The sequence below is a fragment of the Polypterus senegalus genome, chromosome 2, assembly GCF_016835505.1.
Source record: "Polypterus senegalus isolate Bchr_013 chromosome 2, ASM1683550v1, whole genome shotgun sequence".
NCBI lineage: Eukaryota > Metazoa > Chordata > Cladistia > Polypteriformes > Polypteridae > Polypterus > Polypterus senegalus.
Genome location: NC_053155.1, coordinates 275,817,688 through 275,837,221, shown reverse-complemented (window position 1 = coordinate 275,837,221; position 19,534 = coordinate 275,817,688). Strand labels below are relative to the sequence as shown.

At 37.8% G+C, this 19,534-nt stretch overlaps 1 protein-coding gene across 1 annotated transcript in view; it reads left to right on the top strand.

Moving 5' to 3' along the window:
* The window catches only part of zmp:0000000991, a 59,245-nt gene that overhangs the window by 11,509 nt on the left and 28,202 nt on the right, over positions 1 to 19,534 (top strand). The window contains exons 2-3 of the mRNA XM_039745617.1: positions 3,913 to 4,067; positions 13,970 to 14,129. Of these exons, the coding sequence (XP_039601551.1) occupies positions 3,913 to 4,067; positions 13,970 to 14,129 (315 nt within the window). The remainder of the gene's footprint in view (positions 1 to 3,912; positions 4,068 to 13,969; positions 14,130 to 19,534) is intronic.

Genomic DNA, 19,534 nt, shown 5'->3' with positions numbered 1-19,534 from the left:
CAGGTTGTATAGTTTTGGGATCTTCTAGCTGAAGGCTTAGTCTTCCACAGTAGTTTAATTTACAGTAACATCCATTATTTTGACATTTGAAGCGGGAATGTGCCTTAGAAATACCTTGTGCAAGGGAGGAACTATTTTACACACTATCTTTCTCTCTCATATACTAGGGCACCTTTGGAGATGCCAGTTAACCTAACCAGCATGCCTTTCAGATTTAACTTGGAGAAAATTTATACAGGCATAATAATATGAACATACAAACTCCACATAGACATTAATCAGGAACTGTGAGTAAGCCATACTAATCACTGTGATTCCTCTAAAAGTTTGAATTTTGACTAAAATGCTTGTAACATATGCTAATACAGAGGGCATCCATTTTGAGCTTGTGGAACATCTGCTTCCATAATTCATATCATCATGTTCATTTACATAAGACCTACACAATATTATATGTATGCATAACGAATATGTATTGGCATGTGTCAAAGAAAAGACTTTGACTGTGGTTAAAGGCAACTGCCACGTTATCTTGTATTTAATCTTGTCTGTCTAACAGTGGAGTGTCATGTGAAAGTTATAATTGTCATATTTTACAACTAGAAATTCACAATCTTGGTATTTGACCTTTGTCCTGAAAATGTGTTATTCCTAATCATACATGTTAATGACATTGGCTTTTTAAAATTTGTTTGCGTGGTGTTTTTCCCTTTTAATTTGAAATTGCTTGGACCATCACCAGCTCCATAATATTATAAATGGCATGCTATAATATTTTCAGATCCACTTAATCCAATTTAGAGTTGTACAGCAGCAAAGAAAGGAAACTGCCCTGGGCAGAGTGCCAGTCTCTTTTAGGTAAGCTTAAATTTCATTCAATGGATATCATGACAATTAAAGAAAAGAAGGCTGTTTTCTGACACATATTCTGTATATAATACATGTTTGGCCTGTTGCCCTGTGTTTTCTGGTGTATTGTATCTAAAGACATTTAAGATTAGTTAGTGACTGTTAGCTGGACTTTTGTCTGCTAAGCAATGGACTGCTTGGCAACCCTTAGTCTCGTGGGGCCATACATGATTCTCAAATGAGAATCCATGTCCGGGGACAACCAGTTTATAGAGAGTGTGTAGTGAATGTCACTGAAATCCTGCACTACAAAGGCTACATTGCCCCATTTCTCCAGTCCGTACATTTTAAGCCACCACTGGGATTTCGGGGAAAGAGCAAAAGATACTGAACTTTGATAAAGACTTGACGCTGAGAGAAAATAAAAGGCTAAATTGCTGTTATCCATTCAGAAGCTCAGTTGTACAAGGTAACAGAAGCTTTCTCATTAATTTATTAATTTGCACATTGGTGATGAATGCTTTTGACAGTATCAACAGTCACAAACATACGTAGAACATCGCAGCTACTGGGCTCCACACATTTGAGAAGGGTATCTGTCTGGTACAATATCTTTCTTTCACTTTAACTATTTCATCACTACATATCATAACAGCAAATACAGTTCAAATAAGCATTGTTGTCTATGGATATACAACGTATTAAAATGCTGCAGCTATTGTCATGTCATGTTAGCATTTCCAATTGGACTGTAAAGTTAAATTTCTTTAGTTATTTGTTTAGATGTACAGTCAGAAGGTGGATGTTGTGCAGCATCATCTGTGCATCTACTGGTGTCGTAAGGCAGATTTGTTGATTTGGGTGTATTGAGTACTGGAATCTGCACTTCGTGTGGCTTTTTGTTATCACCTCTCTTAATGCCAATCCTCTTGACTGAGTGTGACACACCTTTTACTTCAGATGCATATTATATAGTGCATATTTTCATAAATATTGCTGGTAATTCTTCCGACTTGCAGCGACTCCTACACTATTGTCATAATGCTGAACAACATAGCGTGCAAACACAGCACCCGCAACAACATATCATCCACGTCTACCATTCATCCATTGATGCCATCAAATGCCGATGTATAATCTAATGGTACAGAAAGGTTTTTCCTTTGCATCATTATGTTTATTTTTAAAACTTACTATGTGACCTGTGAACACGTGACACACATTTATATGTGTAATGTTTGTTTTAGGAGACTGTTTGACTGTAGACAGTTCATTGTAAACCGAAGCTTGCTGTCTGTCTAACCAGGTTAATGAGCATCTTGGATCTTTGCAGTTCAAAACCATCACCCCTACTTTTAGCTCCGCGTTAATGAGGTGTTGGATTGGTTTAAAAATGTGTTACTCAGTGAGCCATCTAATTGTTCCCACCCAGTTTTAAGCACAATTCACTCATGAACCTCTCCAGACATATATTATACGTCTAGTTTCAGCAATTCTAAACCTGAATTAAGAGGATTTAGAAAATGGAAGTTGTTTTATTAAGGCTATTTGGCATTTTACTCTGTATAAATAGAGTTTCAAAATGAATATGATTTTTATAAGAATTTTAAATGCATTTTGCAATAAAACGTACTTAAACTGTTTTCTCATTCTACTCTTTTGTAACAACTTTACTAATCCTAATACTACTTTAGTGTTGCCTCAAGTTATCAGACTATCTCCTCCACTGTACTATTCTGTTAAGTACTTTTTTAGCATACAATTTTAACATGTAATTGAAAGCTGTTGATTTTGAAATGTATTTGTTTGCTGTAAAGTACTTTAATAGGGTACCCTCTTAAAAATGTTTCTTTCATGGCATTTTATTGGGTCATGTAGTGTCTAATTGGACCATTCCTTGGCAAAGAACCATTTCATTCTAGAAACGGTTCTTTACTTAGGAAACTGGTTCTTCGAGCATTGAAAGGGTTCTTAATATGTGGACAAAACAGAAATCTTTATTGGCTTTATAGGCTACCCAACAGGATATTGACCGATCAAGACAGCCTGAAGGTAGCCTGTGTTACTGTTCTTTGAAAATTACAAGCCTATTTGAATGTTACAAATAGGACATCTTCCATCTATGGCTATTTATGGACCTTGTTATTGATTTAAAGGATCTTTCAGGAACCTTCATGTTGATGGCAACGCTCTAAAGAATCTCTATGGCACCTTTTTTATTTTTAAGAGTGTACTTGACGAAAGTTATATTAAATTGATTGTGATGCAGCAAAGATTACATTTAAATTAAATGTTTGAGTGTGTGTAGTGTTGTTTTGGGTTTTTTTTTTTTTTTTATAATCATTGTTGGAAGGCTTTACTATACCAGAGAGAATTTGACTTCTGTTGACTAAATAAAAGTGTGAAACTGCAATAAATGGCCAGAGTTAAAAGTCAAATTGGCTCCAACTGGACCATTTGCCAGTAGCTTCAGAATTATGTTTGTGCTTAAAATCTTGGCATTCTGTTATAATAACAACAACAACAACTTAAAATTTATTTATATAGCACATTTTCATACAAAAGTAGCTCAAAGTGCTTTACATAATGAAACTAATGCTAATGCTAGAAACTAATATGTAGAGGATAGGGATGACCTTTAGAATGATCTGTTACTTGCTTATGTAGTTATATGAGCAGTTTAAGAAAATATATCTGAGGTACAATAGCATTCATGTTCTTCATTAAAAAAAAAAAATGGCTCCCTTTTCCTTAATGAAATTTCACTCCAATTTGATAGCTTTGGCCCAAATCATAATATCAGTAGGTTTGATTCTCCACTTGATCTCCATAGTGGCAGGGTACTATCCTGTTCTTTGCAGTCTGATTCACGGTTCAGAATACAAGCAGTCTGCTTTGTATACCAAACTGCAGAAATGGAGAGAGAGTGCAAACTGAGTGGGGATTCAAGCCCATGGCACTTGATTCATGAGGAAGTAGTGGTAAGCATAGTTTCAAGGTGTACTGAAAATGAAGACTTTTTACCAAAAATTGATATGTAACAATTTTTTCTCCTTTTAATAGTAAACTACAGCATGCAAAGAAAGACCTGAAGTGGCTACACGGCGTGACTGGTCAATGGTTTGAAGAAATCCAAAAGAAAAAGCTTAAGAAAGATGGCCATCAAAGTATTGTGACTCAGTCACACAGCCCTGCTTTTAAGAAAAAATCAAGATCAGGTAAGGTATTTCAAATAAATAAATAATACTATCATTCTTTCTCCTTTGCAATTTTTTTTTTCAAGAAATAAACCTGATTTTACAATTGCCAGTTTTCAAGGTATGGAAAAATTTTGCAAACATGTTATTTAAAAGTGTAAATGTTTTTAAAGGAAAATCTACTGTACAGGTACTAGTGTGGAGATAGACTCTGAAATATTTACTATCTCTCCCGAAGGACAAAGTTAAAGGATTTTTCTTTTTTCCTTCTGCTTTTTATTTTGAGTTTTTTTTTTGGATATTACTTTTAATAAAGTCTTTACTTATAAATTGTAATTAAAACTAAGAAGGGATTTGTGGTAACCTTGTTTATAACTGAGAAGGAGGATACCAGTAGAACTGTGGGTTGTCCAAGGCTAGGAAAACAAAGGCAAATAGTTTAATGTTGTTTCTGAGACAAAGGGAAATCTGATAGTGATTTCCATGCGTTACTTGGATGCGATTGTGGGCCACTTCTGGCAAGTAGATCAGCAAGTTTGGATTTGGGAGGAAGTAGTGTACAAGGGCACAACTGGCAAAAGAAAAGAATGTCAGAGTTGTAAAGTTAAAGTGGCTTGCTTGAGAACTGTCACTTGCAGTGGCCAGTAGAGCAGTCACTTCATAAGGGAGATGGAGCCCTCATTTGTATTAGCTAGGTCCCCAGGCTTAGGTTTTGTTGTTTTTTCACCCTTTTGTGTGTCATACCCTTTCACTGCTTTAATCACTGACTGTGTTTTGAATAAACCCTTTCCTTTGTTACTTGAAACCACTGTGTCGTCATTTTGGGTGTGGAGACTGCTCTCCAAAAGTTTATAATACATAACTCACATGAAACTCTTGTTCTGTCACCCCACCCCTATCTTTAGTATATTTTAAAGTTTTTATAACACAGATATTTGATGTGTGTTAAGGAACTGTATAGAAATCAGACCAATTTACACATGCGTATTTCCACAGTTCATGCAGATGTAGGTTTAGTAACTTGTTCTGGTGAATTTCCTCATCCGTACTACTCGTATAAAATCCTCAACTATCAGACTGCACTGAATGCTAAACAAATATTGTATAATACTGGAGAAATCACATGCTTTTTGAGTCCACAGTGAATTTTATTTAGACTCTGACACATGGTAGGTACCAGTGGACTAACAAACATTGTACTGAGAAGATTTAAGGGACTTCCTGGAAAAATAGATGCAAAAATGGATCCAAAATATAAACAGACCAGGATTTAATGTACTGTTCTATGTAGATGACTTAGACATTCTGACAATATTAAAGAGCCTGTTTTTAACATACTAGATGTGTATTTCTTCTATTATTCATTTATCAACAGTGAAGCAGGCCACTGGGCACATTAAATAAACTATTTGCCCCCTTCCTGATTTCTTATTCTTTTGCATGTTTGTCACACAAAATGTTTCTGATCATCAAACACATTTAACCATTAGTCAAATATAACACAAGTAAACACAAAATGCAGTTTTTAAATGATGGTTTTTATTATTTAGGGAGAAAAAATCCAAACCTACATGGCCCTGTGTGAAAAAGTAATTGCCCCCTTGTTAAAAAATAACCTAACTGTGGTGTATCGCACCCGAGTTCAATTTCCGTAGCCACCCCCAGGCCTGATTACTGCCACACCTGTTTCAATCAAGAAATCACTTAAATAGAAGCTGCCTGACACAGAGAAGTAGACCAAAAGCACCTCAAAAGCTAGACATCATGTCAAGATCCAAAGAAATTCAGGAACAAATGAGAGCAGAAGTAATTGAGATCTATCAGTCTGGTAAAGGTTATAAAGCCATTCCTAAAGCTTTGGGACTCCAGCGAACCACAGTGAGAGCCATTATCCACAAATGGCAAAAACATGGAACAGTGGTGAACCTTCCCAGGAGTGGCCGGCCAGCCAAAATTACCCCAAGAGCACAGAGACGACTCATCCGAGAGATCACAAAAGACCCCAGGACAACGTCTAAAGAACTGCAGGCCTCACTTGCCTCAATTAAGGTCAGTGTTCACGACTCCACCATAAGAAAGAGACTGGGCAAAAACGGCCTGCATGACAGATTTCCAAGACGCAAACCACTGTTAAGCAAAAAGAACATTAGGGCTCGTCTCAATTTTGCTAAGAAACATCTCAATGATTGCCAAGACTTTTGGGAAAATACCTTGTGGACTAATGAGACAAAAGTTAAACTTTTTGGAAGGCAAATGTCCCGTTACATCTGGCGTAAAAGGAACACAGCATTTCAGAAAAAGAACATCATACCAACAGTAAAATATGGTGGTGGTAGTGTGATGGTCTGGGGTTGTTTTGCTGCTGCAGGACCTGGAAGGCTTGCTGTGATAGATGGAACCATGAATTCTACTGTCTACCAAAAAATCCTGAAGGAGAATGTCCGGCCATCTGTTCATCAACTCAAGCTGAAGCGATCTTGGGTGCTGCAACAGGACAATGACCCAAAACACACCAGCAAATCCACCTCTGAATGGCTGAAGAAAAACATAATGAAGACTTTGGAGTGGCCTAGTCAAAGTCCTGACCTGAATCCAATTGAGATGCTATGGCATGACCTTAAAAAGGCGGTTCATGCTAGAAAACCCTCAAATAAAGCTGAATTACAACAATTCTGCAAAGATGAGTGGGTCAAAATTCCTCCAGAGCGCTGTAAAAGACTCATTGCAAGTCATCGCAAACGCTTGATTGCAGTTATTGCTGCTAAGGGTGGCCCAACCAGTTATTAGGTTCAGGGGGCAATTACTTTTTCACACAGGGCCATGTAGGTTTGGATTTTTTTTTCTCCCTAAATAATAAAAACCATCATTTAAAAACTGCATTTTGTGTTTACTTGTGTTATATTTGACTAATGGTTAAATGTGTTTGATGATCAGAAACATTTTGTGTGACAAACATGCAAAAGAATAAGAAATCAGGAAGGGGGCAAATAGTTTTTCACACCACTGTATATGGGTATCGTGGGTTTGGAGTTTCCCAATTTAATTGCTATCAGGACGGCAATAAGAGGATTGACACCCTGAAACTTTATAGATTGGCAGGGTGTGATAAAAGGGTAATTTTATGTCATTTTGCTTACTCTATTGCAAGAATTGGACCACTTTTTTTGATTGGAAATAAAATTTTGAATTATGCCAGTTTTAATCTGCACTGAAGTCTAGAGGAACAATGTTCCCAACACTCTAGTAAAGTGAAAATTGAGGATTTGTGTGCTGAAACTTAATTTATAGTGCAAATTAACTGTTTCCATGTGGTGCTTCGTGAGTGGTACTCTCCATTTGTATGTCCATCCTTTTTTTATTCTATTGAAAAGCACCATGCTGAAAAATACCAGGCACAAGACTGGAACTGTCGGTCAAAAGGTTTAGTCTGATCCGACTAGCCATGCTTGCATTTTTTGTTTGTTAACTTATGACCCTAAAGTTGTATCAGGAAAATGAGGTACTAGCACCATCTGGTACAATGCATAAAATCCTAGATGGAGTGCCACCTTTTCAGGCATGTCTTTAGCATGCACATAGCACTAATTGCTATTTTGCAGTCGCCATTCACCTTAATCTGTGTGTTTTTATGGGATGGGACTGGAGTGCCTATGAATATGCAGAATACAAATATTCTGAACCTAGACTAGGATTTCAGCCATGGTGTCTCAAGCTGGAAGCTGGTCATTGTGTGTACGCACAAAAATAGGTTTGAAATGTGCACTTGCAACACCCCACGTAAACGGTGGGATTTTAAAAAGAAAACTTGACAGGGTAATATGGGCATATAAATTATGACCATTCTTACGTAAAATTTTGGAGAAACTGGGAAATGACGACACTCTTGACCAACCAGGGAAATGTAGCCAAATCAGTTAAATGACTCACATGCATTATTATAGTATTATATTATACTGTAATAACAGCTCAATGATCTGAATTATAATAATTCATATCACCAAGCCATTATTGTGTGTTAATGTGACAAATATAATAAACCTGAAAATTGTTCAATATGATGTATAGACTATATTTCAGTTCCTTTTAAGACAACCAATGCTTCACATTTTCACTGAAGAACTTTTTTGTATTTTTTGTCAATTTATTAGAACATTAGAACAATCTAGACAAGAACAGGTCATTCAGCCCAACAAAGCTCGCCATCTCTAACCACTTAATTCTTCTAAAAAAACATCAAGCTGAGTTTTGAAAGTTCCTAAATTCTTCCTGTCTACCACATTGCTTGATAGATTATTCCAAGTGTCTATGGTTCTGTGTGTAAAGAAAAGCTTACAAATATTTATGCAAAGTTTAACCTTAATTCATTTCCAACTATGTCCCCATATTCTTGATGAACTCATTTTAAAATAACAGTCTTGATCCACTGTGCTAATTCCCTCCATAATTTTAAACACTTCATTCATGTCACCTCTTAATCTTCTTTTGCTAAAACTGAAAAGTCTCAGCTCTTTTAATCTTTCTTCGTAATTCATCCCCTGATGCCCTGGATTGAGTCTAGTTGCTTTTCTCTGGACCTTTTCTAGTACTGCTATGTCCTTTTTGTAGCGTGGAGACCAAAACTACACACAGTACTCCAGATGAGGCCTCACCAGTGCATTATAAAGCTTGAGCAGAACCTCCTCAGACTTGTACTCTACACATCATGCTATATAACATTCTGTTTGCCTTCTTAATAGCTTCTGAACACTGTCGGAAGCACTATTGGCTACCTGTTGTCACTTCTCGGGGAACAGGCTGAAAGGTCAGGAATATCTCAGCCCAGCTTCACTCTATCATACCCACTCTGGTGAAAGTCATTAGCTGACTGAGGAGGCAGTACATCCAGTTTTTGTAAGGTGTGGGAGTATATGCATAATATATTTTTGTCAAAATAAAAAGTAAATTTTCAGCGTGGTCTGGTTCTTCTAACATTATCAGATCACTTTACTGTATTCCTATTGCAATAAGGGCACCTAGTGAGAATAAAGCTGCTTTTGTTAGCTATAAGCTATTACATTCCATTAATACACAAGTTGTATGCAATGCCAAGATAAAGCTGACAAATATCTATTTTGAGGCAAACTAGCTTTTGCAGACCAGAGTTTTTCAAATGTTCTATACTATTCATTTTATCAGCAATCATGTCATTATATGTGCCAGTTAATAGCAGCTAGCCACTCAGATGCTGGAACCATATGCCTTTTTTTGGACTCCAAAATACAGTGTAGAAGTCCTATAATGTCATGCATGAAATTGCATGCTCAGTTGTGGAGTACATGCAGATCATCTTGAACACAGGTGTTGGTATCTTAACCTGTTAGGGCAAAGGCCGTTCTACAAGCCAATGAACGTCTGCAGCGTTGTGATGGCATATGTATGTGGTTGATTATCATTGACGTGCATTCACAAACAGACTTTTACAAGGTGACTGTGATATATAAAGGGTACGTGGCATAGAAATGTGAGTACTCTATAATTATATTTTCACAATCTAATCCACTCAAAGTCTTATAAGTGTGGCACCGGGGCGGATCTTCAGGGCCCCTAATCCTGGGAATGTACAGTTGTGCTTGAAAGTTTGTGAACCCTTTAGAATTTTCTGTATTTCTGCATAAATATGACCTAAAACATCAGATTTTCACTCAAGTCTTAAAAGTAGATAAAGAGAAACCATTTAAACAAATGAGACAAAAATATTATACTTGGTCATTTATTTATTGAGGAAAATGATCGAATATTACATATTTGAGAATGGCAAAAGTTTGTGAACCTCTAGGATTAGCAATTAGTTTGAAGGTGAAATTAGAGTCCGGTGTTGTCAATCAATGGGATGACATCAGAAGTGAGTGGGCACCCTGTGTTATTTAAAGAACAGGGATCTATCAAAGTCTGCTCTTCACAACACATGTTTGTGGAAGTGTATCATGGCACAAACAAAGGATTTTTGAGGACCTCCGAAAAAGAGTTGTTGATGCTCATGAGGCTGGAAAAGGTTACAAAACCATCTCTAAAGAGTTTGGACTCCACCAATCCACAGTCAGACAGACTGTGTACAAATGGAGGAAATTCAAGACCACTGTTACCCTCCCCTGGAGTGGTCGACCAACAAAGATCACTCCAAGAGAAAGGCGTGTAATAGTTGGCGAGGTCACAAAGGACCCCAGGGTAACTTCTAAGCAACTGAAGGCCTCTCTCACATTAGCTAATGTTCATGTTCATGAGTCCACCATCAGGAGAACACTGAACAACAATGGTGTGCATGGCAGGGTTGCAAGGAGAAAGCCACTGCTCTCCAAAAAAAACATTGCTGCTCGTCTGCAGTTTGCTAAAGATCACGTGGACAAACCAGAAGGCTATTGGAAGAATGTTTTTGTGGACGGATGAGACCAAAATAAAACTTTTTGGTTTAAATGAAAAGCGTTATGTTTGGAGAAAGGAAAACATTGCATTCCAGCATAAGAACCTTATCCCATCTGTGAAACATCGTGGTGGTAGTATCATGGTTTGGGCCTGTTTTGCTGCATCTGGCCAAGGACGGCTTGCCTTCATTGATGGAACAATTAATTCTGAATTATGTCAGAGAATTCTAAAGGAATATGTCAGGACATCTGTCCATGAACTGAATCTCAAGAGAAGGTGGGTCATGCAGCAAGACAACGACCCTAAGCACACAAGTCGTTCTACCAAAGAATGGATAAAGAAGAATAAAGTTAATGTTTTGGAATGGCCAAGTCAAAGTCCTGACCTTAATCCAATCGAAATGTTGTGGAAGGACCTGAAGCGAGCAGTTAATGCGAGGAAACCCACCAACATCCCAGAGTTGAAGCTGTTCGTCTTGGAGGAATTTTAGCCCATTCCTCCGTACAGGTGTGCAGGAATGATCAAAAGTTACCGGAAACGTTTAGTTGCAGTTATTGCTGCAAAGGGGGGTCACACCAGATACTGAAAGCAAAGGTTCACATACTTTTGCCACTCACAAATATGTGATACTCGATCATTTTCCTTAATAAATAATTCACCAAGTATAATATTTTTGTCTCATTTGTTTAAATTGTTTCTGTTTATCTACTTTTAGGACTTGAGTGAAAATCTGATTATGTTTTTAGGTCATATTTATACAGAAATATAGAAAATTCTAAAGGGTTCACAAACTTTCAAGCACAACTGTATGGGTCTCAGAAATGAATTTAGTCCACATTGCTTAAAAATGTGAGGTGTCTACAGTATGAGAAGGGTTTTTAAGAAATAGTGTAATTCAATACAAAATAATAGTTAAGGATGTTTCATTATAATTATATATGTTTTTCAAAGCTATCCTATATGAAGAACAAATATCAGACTACCATGATGGAAGAACATTTAAATTCTATATGCATATTGTCTCATGGAAATGACAGTGTAAGGAAGCTCTCAAATGACAAAACTGTACGTGAACATGTTGCTAGAAAAACTGGAAAAAAGTTTTTTTGTAAATTGTGCTTCATGTTGTATGTATTCCAACAGGTGTTCAAAGCAAAATATTGAGTATAGTGTTTTAATTTCATAATTCTAGAATGCTTCATGCATTTATATAACATTTCCCAAATTTTCATGTCCCCCCCCCCCGCCCCCCAACTCAAAAACTAAGGTATATGAAATTGTGATTCACACCATTGACTTTGAAATGGGAGATAATCCACTACAGCAATTTTAATTAAAATATAAGATGTAGTGATTTTTTGTTTTTATTTGTGGTGATCTCTCATGGAACAGCTCCACTGAAGAAGGTAACAGTGGTTACCGAGGCCTCATTGCATGTTGCAAGGGGGTCCCCATAACAGTTAAGGCTTCAGGGCCCCAAAAATGTAGGCTCACAACTGAACACCACTGAGGGCTGCATCACCCTCATTTGGTTGTTCTTTATGGAAACAATAACTTTTTGCATAGAAATTCCAATTTGAAGCACTTTTATACCTGCCTCGCACTCTCCACCTTGCATTTTTTAACTTGCACTGCTTTTTTTTTTTTTTTTTTGCTCTTTAATTAATACTAGGCTGACCCGCCTTTTAAGGCGACCGATTTTTAAGTTGACCACTTCTTAAGGCAATTCAATATGTAGATCAATTTGATATTTTATACAAACTCATTAATTTGGTTATATTGCATTTGAGCGGTATTACTTTAATACTTGTAGTTTCTGTTATTTTTGTGATGAAATGTAAACTTTTTTTCTATATTGAGGTCACCCTTTTGAACCCCCGATTATTTACTACGCGGTGAGGCATTTGTACTCCATCAACATTAATTATTTCCAGAGACATAATTTTGTCTATTTTTCCAGCGCATTGCACAAAAGCAAGGGAATGATGGGAGCACCAGAACTCTGCTCACATCATGTCGCTTCATACCGCAAGCTGCAAGTAGTAAGTATGTGATAAGCGGAATACCGCTACGCTTTCCACTCACGGGACGGAAGGACAATCCCGACCGCTTTTATATAGTAAGAAAGAAGAAGAAGATATCGCACGGTCTGGATTAGAAAATCATCTTTTACCTGGAAAAACGAAACTACAAATCCCATCGTGCATTGCAAAATGGACGGGCGTGTGTGAAACTCCGCGCCTGCGTAGCACTCACGGGACGGAAGGACAATCCCGACCGCTTTTATATAGAAAGATTGTTTTAATCAGTATGCTGCTGCTGGAGTATGTGAATTTCCCCTTGGAGATTAATAAAGTATCTATCTATAAACTAAAAATGCTCAAAATAAGAAAAATAATTACATTTATATACTGTTTTTCTATCTACTCATGAAATGTGGATAAAAAAAACTTTTTTTCTTATTTCTTCCAATAATTTAAACTTTTTTTTTTTTTTTGAACACTTTACAAATTCTCAACCACCATTTTTTATTTTCTGTACTTTTTTATATTAAATGGAAAAGACTGTTTTTCTAGACCTGAGTGAAAAGGAAATACAGGTAGTCCCCAGGTTATGGACATTCGACTTACGAACGGGTCCGCAGCTGCGAGGCATGCGCCTCAGTAATTGCTGCTCCGTCATCTTCGGCCTGGGACGCTGCAAGCGGTGGCTGGACGGAGCTGGAGGGGGGGCGATTTTGCTGCCCGCACAGTGTAGTGTCCCTCGGGCGGCTCCCAGCGGCAAGCGGTTTCACTGAAACACGGCTGACCCGTTTGTTCTCGGTGGGCGGCTAGTAATGCTGCAAGCGGTGACCCGGTTGTGGCTGAACTGAGGCTATTGAGGGTGGCATTGTAGTGTACATCTGATGGCTGCCTGTTGAATTGGGGTTGGGAGATTCACTACCCACCTTTGGCCGCGCTGTGTTCATTCTCGGTGGGCGGATGCTGCAGACAGCATATTTTAGTGGAGGTGACTGTGAGGTGGGCTGGTGATGAACCGCCCGTCGATGCCCCCATTCATTCTTAATAGCAAGCCTTCTTGTACTGTTACGTACATAGCAGGAAGTTGTCTCTTGTCAGTACATCAGACGTGTTGACAACTGGTGCTTTCCTGCTGTGATAGATGTGCAGTGCTGTGCAGAAGAGCTCATCTTAATCTTTTGTCTTCACCCTTCAACAATGTCCCTGAAACACAAATCTGATGCAAGTGCTGGTGATACAGTAAAAAAGAGAAAAACAATCACCATTGAAAATAAAATAGAAGTAATAAAAAGGAGGTCAGAAAGAGGTGAAACTCCATCATTCATTGGCAGAGCACTGCAGTCCGTCAACAATAGCATTTATTAAATTTATGTACCTGTTCCGACTTACATACAAATTCAACTTAAGTACAAACCTATAGTCCCTATCTTGTATGTAACCCGGGGACTGCCTGTATTTACATATACTTAATAATATGTATGGTGTGTGTTTTGTCTCTTCCAGAAGTTAAACTTACAAAAGCCAAAAGTTTACCTGACCATAAGGATGACATGAACACAGCAAGTGTCTGGAACAGAAGTCAGTTCCGAACAAAGCTGTCCTCCATATTCACCATAAAAATTCCTGGAAAAAGAGACACAAAACTGTCGATAGGAAAACAAATGTAAGTTGCAAGTCATATTTCATGATTGTTAGCTTTGCTTGTTCTTTTAGATAATTTAAAAACACAGACAGTGATAAAATGCTGTTTTTTATGTATTGTCTAAAATTATTCAAGAAGGGTGGAATGGGCACCTACAATTTAATCTGTTGAAGGTCATGGTGACAACAGGCTAAGCAGGTCAAACCTGACTTCTGTATTGCTAATAAGACATCCACTCTTTGAGTGAACATTTTAGACAATTTAAGAAATGTCAGCACGTCCTGGGTAAGAGTTTACCTTTATATTCTCCCCCTCAGGGGCCTCTTAGACTGTATAATCGTTTGAAGCCAAAAATGCCTGAAATGGGTCCATGTGATTGGAAAAGGTGCATTCTCTGTGTCATGAAAGAAACTCTGCAACCACGAGCTAAAAACTCATTTCTACTACTTATATGTCATTTAACTTTTTTTTTCTTCAGCCATTTCACAAATCTCATGAATATAGGAGTGACTTGGGCCTGCATTAGAGTGTAGGAGTTAATAGTGTCAAGCTTGCAGATTGTGACTGGACTGGGATTTAACCTTGTGGGGCATTAACCACTATGCTGCCAGTCAGTGTGTCTACTGTCATTTTTTTGCTTTCAGATACATGTGATGTATCAGTGGGTCATAACAAGCTTTAAAAAGGTGCGTATATTGGCAAATCATGAAGTTATCATAAGTAAGATGGTTTGTTGTCATTACTGGCAGATATTTGTATGCCTTGTCAGTGGGAAAATATTTCACAAAGGTTATGCATTGAAAAATATGAATGCTAGTTCAAATAAAATGTACACACCCCCGCCTTACATTATTTTTGAGTCCTGGAAGAAAAGGTGTGTGCACCTCTCTTTCAAGAATGCAAATAAAACCATGTCAAGTTAAAGTACTGTGCTATGCATACGAACAGGAAATGTTTACAAGGCCAATATGTGGTTTGTTTTTTTTTTTTGTTTTTCTCTAAATGACATGCAAAATAAGGATAGCAAGCTTGTACTTGATTATTTGACAATGAAATCCTTTAATGACTTCTTGTTGTTTATCTTATAACGCAAACTGTCTTGGTTAGCTGGCTAAATGCAGATTACCTTCTTGCCAGGTATTTTGGGGAGTTTGCACATGCTATGACAGGCCCTGTCTGGGCAGAGGGCAGAGGCTCCGAATGTTTTGTACATGTCCTTGGATATCCTTTGTGTTCCTCTTAGTTTTGCAGTTAAAAGGTACTGGACACTCTGCATCTTCACTAGTGGCTCTGAAGTGTGTATTGTTGACGTCAGCGCCGTGTAACATCATTCAAGTGGTATCTAAACTTGCTTTGGCTAATGTTTATTTTACATGGTGCCACTGAAATCATTTAACACTGAAGATCTCTTATGCAAAGTGCCAAAAGCAGTCACTTGGAGGCCAACAGTGTATCTGATATAATTTAAAAGTAAGCATCAAAGGAAGCTTTACTAAATGTCTCCTATTTAAAGCATGAAAAGTCATCACAGTGCACCATGATGGTAATGAGTAGCAGGAGCTACTGAAACCTGTAAGTGAAAAGCAGCATTTAAAATGATTTTAGGCCTCATTTATATAGTGGACATAGCCTAGACATGTGTTCTGGATTGTTTGTTTGGATTTTATATACCCTATTAATACTTTGCTCATGAATCCCATTAAAATTCCAGCAGCCCAACTCAGAAGAGATAAAAGTATGGCAAAGTATTTAAGCACCTGGGGCCTCATGTGTAAACGGTGTATACACACAAAAATGTTGCATATACCCGTTTCCATGCTCACATCGCGATGTATAAAACTTAATTTGGCGTAAAGCCATGCACATTCTCACTCCAGCTCATCCCATTGCGTACGCAAGTTTTTGGCTCAGTTTTGCAAACTGGCAGCACCCAGCATCAAAGCAGAGCTATTATTCCTACGTGCTTTCCCTTTCTTTTTTAGATTCACATCCCTGACGCGGCTTTATCAAATGCACTGAAATTAACTGCATATCGTTTTTAGTATAAGGCATCTGATTTGTAATCAACCGGTAACAATATAATGATGCACAGAATGGCCAAACTATTCTAAATACCATAGCTGCTTTAGCGTTGTTACTCTCAGACCCCTACTCAGAGTATTTTAACCCACTGTATCTGAGTGTGAAGCGGCTGGGATGAGAATCAGCACCTCCAAATCCGAGACCATGGTCCTCTATTTAGATATCCGAGTCTTCTTGGAGCTCTTGATATATTTTTTTTTTTTAAAAAGATAAAATGCAAGTAAAGTGTATATATATAACATTATACAGATACATTATTTAAATGAAGTTAAAAATGTACAGTGGTGTGAAAAACTATTTGCCCCCTTCCCCCTTCCTGATTTCTTATTCTTTTGCATGTTTGTCACACAAAATGTTTCTGATCATCAAACACATTTAACCATTAGTCAAATATAATGCAAGTAAACACAAAATGCAGTTTTTAAATGATGGTTTTTATTATTTAGGGAGAAAAAATCCAAACCTACATGGCCCTGTGTGAAAAAGTAATTGCCCCCTGAACCTAATAACTGGTTGGGCCACCCTTAGCAGCAATCAAGCGTTTGCGATAACTTGCAATGAGTCTTTTACAGCTCTCTGGAGGAATTTTGGCCCACTCATCTTTGCAGAATTGTTGTAATTCAGCTTTATTTGAGGATTTTCTAGCATGAACGCCTTTTTAAGGTCATGCCATAGCATCTCAATTGGATTCAGGTCAGGACTTTGACTAGGCCACTCGAAAGTCTTCATTTTGTTTTTCTTCAGCCATTCACAGGTGGATTTGCTGGTGTGTTTTGGGGCATTGTCCTGTTGCAGCACCCAAGATCGCTTTAGCTTGAGCTGATGAACAGATGGCCGGACATTCTCCTTCAGGATTTGTGGATAATGGCTCTCACTGTGGTTCGCTGGAGTCCCAAAGCTTTAGAAATGGCTTTATAACCTTTACCAGACTGACAGATCTCAATTACTTCTGTTCTCATTTGTTCCTGAATTTCTTTGGATCTTGGCATGATGTCTAGCTTTTGAGGTGCTTTTGGTCTACTTCTCTGTGTCAGGCAGCTCCAATTTAAGTGATTTCTTGATTGAAACAGGTGTGGCAGTAATCAGGCCTGGGGGTGGCTACGGAAATTGAACTCAGGTGTGATACACCACAGTTAGGTTATTTTTTTAACAAGGGGGCAATTACTTTTTCACACAGGGCCATGTAGGTTTGGATTTTTTTTCTCCCTAAATAATAAAAACCATCATTTGAAAACTGCATTTTGTGTTTACTTGTGTTATCTTTGACTAATGGTTAAATGTGTTTGATGATCAGAAACATTTTGTGTGACAAACATGCAAAAGAATAAGATATCAGGAAGGGGGCAAATAGTTTTTCACACCACTGTATACTGTTAATAATTAAACGTGTGGACAATGGTAGCGATGAACTGGTGTCCCTTTCAGGGATTGTTTATGCCTTGTGCTGTATGCTTGCTGGGGCTAGCGCAACCCTGGATAGATAGAAATATCTTCATAGTACATGTTTAATTATTCCATCCATCTAAGTTCCTTAAAAGTTTTGAAGAATCTGCATTCTAAGCTTACAGATGGCTTGACATTTATTAAAGAGCTGATTGTCTGGCAATTGGTTACTTGGAGAAAGAAAAGGAATGACAGGGATTGGGGGTTTAGTATGTTTTGAAAGAGACACTACTGCTGCATTAAGTTATTTTATTGAGAGTCGTGCATGGCGCAGCAAACCTCTTGCAGGAGGCATGAACAATCTCTGGACGGTGCGCCAGCTCGTCACTACCACTGTGCTAATGTGCCCCCATGTTTTATACATGCTTTAATTCCTATTATCATGAAAATATGAAGTATACAGTATATAGTATTTAAATTGTTCAGATAGCTGTAATTAATGTAATGTATTCTGTGTCCTGTCTGCGTAAGAGAAAGCTCGTTTAAGAAGCACATAGTGATTCACACACACAGAGTACATAGAAGAACACAGAATATACAGCATTTAACGTGCTACTTTAGTTATGATGGGAACTCAGAAACTCTTAAACGATTTTAAGATGAAGTTTGACATTCTACTTTAATGACAAAATAAACAACATGATTAAAATGGAAATTTTTACTTTTTTTTTTCCACTGTGTCCCTTTTTTTTTTTTTTTTCCTCTGTACCCTAATATGCTTCCATATGACGCTCAGATGGTGGGCTACGACCCGTCTTTTCACGGCGAACTTAAGAGGCTATTTAAATTGATTTGCATATTCAAAGAGGCGTAATTCAGGGAGGAGTCAGGGTGGGGTGGCAGGCATGTGTACATATGTTACATTTCACTCTGACTGAGATTTATGTAGTGGAAGAACGTGGAAGTAGGCGTACACATAGATTTATTTATGTATCTGTATTTTTTTGTGCATATGCACATTTCTGTTTTTGTCTGTACTCCATGTTTTACTGTGAATTCTACACACAAGAGGCCCCTGGTCTAGAAATCGACATTCTGATATAATAAAACACTAAAGTGTGTGTGTATGTATTCTGTACCTCAAAGCAATCTGATTGGTCAGTTTGTCTTTGCTGTAATTGGTCAGTCTGGCTTTGAAGGAAAGAAGTGCAACTGTAAGACCCATAAGGAGGAATAAAGGTGTAGGAGGCATGTCGAAAGTCCATTTCAAAGATGGGGGGATATAAAAGCAGACAGGGAATGAGCAAATCCCCTTGAAATGACTGATTTTGAGAAGAAAGTTTTCTTGGAAATGTGCTTTAGAGATGGAGCACCAGTGAAGAGGTGTTCAGATGTGTGAAGATGCAGAGGAAAGGTGTAGGAAGGATGCTGAGAGTACATGCATTGCAAGAGATGTGAAATATTTTTTTAAATTTATTCTGTTTCCTGTCTAGTAGATGATGATTTTTTGACTACAGAAGAGTAATAACATTCAAAGGTCTGTCAACCCTGAGTCTATGAAGTGCCATACAATGATAGGAAAAAACTGTTGCAAGACCTAAAGCTTAGTAGGAAGGAGTAGAGCACGAGACTTGCTGCACCAGCAGGTTGTTTTGTTAAATACTCCTAACCACTGGTCCAAACAACTGGCACACTACTGTGATTTAGATAATTGTCCAAAAAGAAAAAGTCCTACCATCCTTAGGAATACTCCAGAATGCAGACAAGGAGGAATATACCATATGATAAACCTTTGCAATCAAATGGTTGTATTTCATATATCCTATTGGACATTTAAGATGTTTGTTTTTGCTGCTCTTATTCCTGTCATAAAGAATGCTCTGGCTGGTGGGGCCTTTAAGGACAGTGATGCCAGGGGTTCAAATGGTTATATGAAATCTCGAGATAAGCAGGAATAATGA